At 42.3% G+C, this 6,325-nt stretch overlaps 1 protein-coding gene across 4 annotated transcripts in view; it reads right to left on the reverse strand.

Moving 5' to 3' along the window:
- The window catches only part of GAN (gigaxonin), a gene marked incomplete at its 5' end in the record, with an annotated part of 81,152 nt that overhangs the window by 43,181 nt on the left and 31,646 nt on the right, over positions 1-6,325 (reverse strand). For all 4 annotated transcript variants that reach the window (XR_014237290.1, XM_082366342.1, XM_082366341.1 and 1 more), the window contains 4 exons: positions 1,059-1,180; positions 1,397-1,614; positions 3,751-4,101; positions 6,205-6,319. Coding sequence is in view for 3 of the 4 variants with exons in the window: in XM_082366342.1 (XP_082222468.1) it covers positions 1,059-1,180; positions 1,397-1,614; positions 3,751-4,101; positions 6,205-6,319 (806 nt within the window). The remainder of the gene's footprint in view (positions 1-1,058; positions 1,181-1,396; positions 1,615-3,750; positions 4,102-6,204; positions 6,320-6,325) is intronic.

A 6,325-nucleotide genomic window follows, 5' to 3' on the forward strand; every position in this document is an offset into this window, starting at 1 on the left:
AACTACTCAATCATTTCACGACTTCAATGAATACAACTGGGCACAATTCCTCTCCTCATTGTTTCAAGTTTCTGAAACAACAACCTCTCTAGGAAATCTGAAAAATCAGTGATATAGGAACCTTTGTGGTAGGTGTGCATGTGTGAAAATTATGCACATGTATACACATTATGGGAGGACAACATAAGGAAGCTAATTTTAAGAAGGAACAGAGAAATCAGACCCACATCCTGTTGCCTACACCACTCCATCCAGCTGATTATCATTGACAAAAACTTCAATAATTGTGGAACTTACGATTCCATTTCTATTCCATAGCTTTAGGCATATCTAAAATATGGTATGGTGTGGCATAGCTTAAAAATTTAAGGTAATGTTTGTGGGCAAGCAGAGACTATAAAAGAAGAACTGCTAACAATAATTAGAATGAAGTGAAATGGCACTTGCAGGATGAAGCCAACAAGGCAGATCCAAGGTGAAGAGAAAGGCAGCAAGGACAGCCTTCCCCATCACCTCCTGGAGAGAAAGCTTTCAATAACGTTCCAAACGTGTAAACGTCAACTAAAACATACTTCCTGTCATAAAACAACTTTAAGCCAGAACTAATTTAAGCAGTATTTTTTCAAGTTTCATATGAAATGCCTGCTTTTATGTGACACTCTTATTTTGAATATAGTTACATGTTGCGATTCTACACCGCACAACTTTCCAAGATGGGGGACTATCACGGCTCAAAGAAGTCCTGCGTCTCAGGTGTGACCATCCAGCTAACGGGTGGTAAGAGTCACTGAGTTTTGCTCTTCTAGCAGTTAAGTCATCCAATAAAATGCTCCTCAAGTGACGTCTTAAAAACAGCCACGTATTTCAGATTTGGGAACGGTCAGGACTGACAGAAGACACTCCTCTTACCGTAGCCCTGGAAGCTAGAGCCACCCTGCAAATGTCACCACAGAGGGATAATAAAATTATTTCTTTAAAAGGTTTTGAGTCATTCTGCACAACTCTGAAATGGCATTACTTGATCCTGTGTTCAGGTAAGCTTGATGACAGCACGGTACCTGCTGAGAGGATTCCGTGGTTGATTCTCGGCATGCTTAAAGGGGCCAGTTCAATCCACAGCTGCCGATTAGGGTCATACAGGGGGCACATACATCGCATCGCTGCTGTCGGCTTCCGTGAACTAAGGAGACAGATAACCGATTAGTAGTTAATATGTTTTACGTACTTCTGCTTGTAATGACTATGACTAGTTTTACTACTCTAAAGAATGTTTCAAACATTTAAGAAAATCTATGGCTGTTAGGCTTTAGATACTGAAAAGTGTTATCAATTTCTGTTTACGTGGAAATCTCTCTTCCCTTACAGCACCCGTCAAACGGCTCACAGCCACGCTTACACTCTTTCCTCTCCGCCAACGGTCACGATGCACTCCGAGTAGCCCCGGGGCTTGAAGCTGGCGAGCATGGCCTCCCCCTGCTGCGGCTGGCTGAGAGGGATGTTGCTGCACTCTTTGACGATCTCTCGGACTAACGGCTCGTTCAGCATCTGCTCCCGTAAATAGCTCGAGTCCAACCCTGAAACCCACAGCGCTGACATGACATCCTTCATGTGGACCTGGAGGGCGGAAAGCACGGGGAGGAAAAATGGAGAATACGCTGTACATTTAGAATATACGTTTTCCCACTCCTGGAAGACTAAAATTATTGACAGTCAGATTATCAGCAGGCAAGTGGTAAGGGTAAGTACTGCTTGAATGTGCTTATGGCCCCTTTCCTTTCTACTTCCCTTGGCCTTAATAAAAGTTTAACTTAAAAAAAACCATCACTTCAGATTTATATTTGATGTATCACTGCGAAGTTTTAAGCAGCTTTCTTGAATGCCCTACAGGGTTCCCACAGCAACAGGAAAACTTAGAGAAGAACCCTGCTATGATTTGCCTTATTTCACATACTTGGATGTGCTGTGAGTCACATCACATTTATAGAAACATTATATACAGGAATAGCTTGACACAATATGGTCAACTAGATAATGAACATGTATCAACATTAACATTATAAGAAAAATCTGAAAAAGCCAAATTTCAAAAAAAAAAATCCTGAGTACTATATAATCATTTCTTCAGTAACTACTGCTAAAAATTATCTAACATGTATAATGTGAATGATATACTTTTTTTAAAAAAAATATTCATGCATTTTCCTTATTTATTTTCCTTATTTATTTATTTATTTATTTTTTGGCTGCGTCGGGTCTTATTTGCGGCACATGGGATCTTTGTTGAGGCATGAGGGATCTTTTTGTTACGGTACGCGGTCTGCTAGGGTTTCTCTCTAGTTGCGGCATGCGGGCTTCTCTCCAGTTGTGGCGTGAGGGTTTTCTCTCTGTAGTTTGTGGCATGCAGGCTCTCTCATGGAGGCACACGAGCTCAGTAGTTGTGGTGCGCGGGCTTAGTTGCCCCGCGGCACGTGGGATCTTAGTTCCCCGACCAGGGATTGAACCCGCGTCCCCTGCACTGGAAGGCAGACTCTTTACCACTGGACCACCGGGGAAGTCCCTGAATGATATACTTTTCATGCTCAATCATCAGATTTGAACCAACTGACTACAGCACTCTACGTACATAAGGTGACTAGTTTCTCTGGGCTTTGAAATTGTCATTTTAAGGTACACTCTTTTATACCCTGAGTAATAAAAGCCAACAGTCCTTACAGCATCAAGTTCAGATTAACCATAGGACGAGGAACTGCCTCTTGTTTCCCAGTAGCCGTTCCATCTTATATGCCCTCATCACTTTAAGGCAAGAAGAGGGTCAGAGAGAAGATACTTCAGTGGTGGCAGCAAGGTGGAAACTCTTCTATCCCCTTTCCCAATCTACCTCACCAATGGGGAAAACAGAACACTAATTGTACTAAGGAGCTGAAGCTACGAATGTGGTTTCCAAGTGGACACGCTCGTGGGCCTGCAGAATTTAAAAATTACAAGATAATCATTAAAATGTAAGTCAAGAGTTACTAAGAACAATTAACAATGCAATTATGCATTCTGAAAGCCACTCTGAAACCTAATATACTTCTTTATTTTGATATAGTAATTGGAGCTAGCCTCTAGTATATAAGTATTAGACTTAAAGCCCTGTGATTTAAAGGTTAAAGCTCCCTCCCCCAATGTATTAACAATGTGGATCTCAAGGCTGATATTCTCTAAGACCCTTCCTTCCTAGACTGTCACTCCTAGAGCCATGAAAGCTCCGGAATGCTCTCCCACTTTCTCCTCCAGTGGTGTCAATCACTCCAGGGAGAGCCCAGTGCCAGAATTCAGCCCTCTGCCAGAATTCCATGTGCCCTTTTCTCACCCCACTTCCTGCATCAGAGTCCCTGTAGGGGTTAGCCCGCCATCGTAGAGGGAAGGATGCTGAAAGCTAGGATGAGGAGTATAGGGTGCACTTCTATACTCTCTAGCTTAGCTTGAAATCCCTTTCCCCTTAATAACAACATTCAAAGGATATCATCACTATTTTCATTGCTATATGATGAGTTACATGGACTTTGGTAGACTGGTCTGAACAACAAACTGCTTTAGTGAGTCTATAGGAAGATGTTTTCCAGGTTATGGTTTAGATCACAACCTTGTCAGTTTTTCAAGTTGGAGGAGAAAAATAAAACATCTAGAATTTGGATTAAAAATAAACAAACAAATGAAGAAGTAAGTGAAAAGGCAAAGTCGGAGCACGCTATAAAGTACGGGTACCTTTCTTATTTCTGTATCATGTGCTATCCATCGGATGACTGCTTCAAATACATATCGTTCATTGCCAACGTTTAACTTCTCAAGAGAAATCACTTCCTTAAGCTTTTGAGGACTCAGTTCTAGGAATTCCTCTGTGCTGCTGACATCTCGGAAGTGAGTCTCCAGGTATTCTGTGGACAGGTAATGGACGTGGTGCAGGCAGTAGTGGAGTGCGAAGTCTCGGATTCCGATGCAGTTCTCGGCGGCAATGCAGCCTTCTAAGAACTCACAGCACAGAGTTTTAAGGTCCGTCAGCAGGAGCAGGTCCGCTGCCTGCACAACATCTTGGATGGTATCTTCGTTCAGCCGGATCTGTAAGGATGATCATAGATAGTTTATATTTGAATGTATATATTTAGAACCCAACCACTAATCTGTTAGGCAGGACCATATGAAAGCTCCGTTTACAGAGGTCAAGGATGATTGAAAACTGGCAATTTCATATGGTTCAGCTTTGTTTTCAAGAATAGTCGGAGGGCACCAAGGCACCTGCGGACAACATAGGCAGCGCACGGCTGATTAACTTTTCCCAGCTCTTCCCTTCCTTTACCGAGATGAACCACCAATAACCCTGCCAAGGTGAACTGTCCATGGGGCTCACTTCTATACTTAGAGAAAAACCTTAAATGACTGAAATGCTTAGGAAATGGCAAGTTCCGCATTCTATGGTAAACTGAAGGTGATTTCTTTAAATGCTAGCTCCTGAACTAATGAAAATCCTGCCTCCAAATATATTAAGTTCACTTCTTTGCCAAATGGTACGTGGAAGATACCACATGGCCCCTTGAAGAGAGGGAGAGTCACACTGCCCGAGCGGCCTCGTTCTGAACACCAAACATTGGACTTGGTGCAAAAGATACAATCTGGTTTCAAAGCCACTTTCTGGAATAAATCCCTATGAAGATTTTTTTTTTTTTAAATCATTGTGAACATTCACTTTCCCTTAATTTTCTTCAGTTTCTTGATTGATGCTTCTTCCTCCACCCACGTCACAGTTTTTCTGCGCAACAGTAAGGCAACATCAAGAAACAGGCCCCTAAAATACTGTCACAATCATGAACGGCCCAGACTCTCCGAAAGAATGTGTACTTATCCTCCATTAGGAAGCGTTAAGGAGAGATTTCACAGTGAAGTGCAGCAAGAAATGTTTTACCACAATTTGCACATTCTGTACCATAGGTAAATAAGGTTTCAAGTTTCCAATGCAAGCCTGAACATGAATACACTCTTCTAACTTGTTATAACTGCCAATGAACTGATTTTACAAGTTAGATAAGAGTTTGGTCCTAAGCCTGGTTTTGTGATGCTAAGAGCATGGCCAGTATTTTAAGGGCTGTCCCCAAATTGGTTTAAATTCATTTATTTTTAATAATCATACACATAACCTTATTTCCACACACCCACCTCCTAGTGTTTAGAGAAAAGAGAAAGTGATAACATCATGAAATGAAATAAAAAAACTTCAAAAAGGATGACAATCACCGAGTTTGACTCTGGACAGAATGAGCATATTTAGAGAAAGTAAGCAGTACACTCAGAATACTTATGTAGGAGACAGAGCCTTTACAAAAGGAAAATTAAAAGAAGAATGAGGAAGAAGGAATAAAGGAGAGAGCAGGACATGAGCCCTCAAAAGGAGTAAAGATAAAATGTAATCACATCTCTTGCGTAATGAGATGTGAGGCACATGAACTTCTTCCTAATTCACACCTAAGATTATCCTTAAGTGTCCTCATGCTATACACTTTAAATCACATAAACAGGGGAGTAGCGGGATGGAGGAGGGCAAAGAAACGGAAAGGACCACTAGCCACTGATCACTTTCTTCCTTGGCTTTCATGAAATCCCCAGAAATATAGATGGGTACGGAGAGTAAAGGGAAATCAGAAAGAAAGAATGCGGGGGAACAGGGATGTTGGTCCTCCTGAGGCAACAGGACGGAGGCATCATGAGTACAATGCAGGTGCCTGTCACTGGTGTGAATCTCGAAGTCTTTATTTCTACAAAATAATCCCCACCGCCCAAGGAGGCTCCCACGTCCATGCTGTGGAGACAGAACGACTTCCCCGATAGTGTGGGTACAAAGCAAGACTGGAATTAAGATTTAAAAAACAAAAGACAGCAGCGAAGGGAGCACCCCATGTTCCTCATGTCTCAGACTGGAAGGTGGAGCTCAGGATGGCAGAAACAAAACATGGGATTTGGGTAAGATCTTACTTAGTCTGCTTTTCTTTCAAGGGCAGAGCCCCGGAAGAACACCCTTGGGCGCCATGTCCAGCAGGAGACCCAAGTCAAGCACACAGTGACAGAAGATGGAGATGACAGTGTTGTCAGTCACAGAGTGGATGAAGGAGACCCTCACCCTGAGCTCGAGGAGCCTCTACTCAGTCCTCCTTCCTCTGTGTCTCATCATACCTGCCCACTGAAGATGTAATCCAGGATCTCTCTCATAACCATTACCGATATCCCTTCAAGTTCAATCTTATAGGTTGATCCATCATCTTTTGGAGGATTATAGTTTAACTTTGTCCTAAGA

The sequence above is a fragment of the Balaenoptera borealis genome (genome assembly GCF_965194805.1).
Source record: "Balaenoptera borealis genome assembly, chromosome: 19".
Taxonomy (NCBI): Eukaryota; Metazoa; Chordata; class Mammalia; order Artiodactyla; family Balaenopteridae; genus Balaenoptera; species Balaenoptera borealis.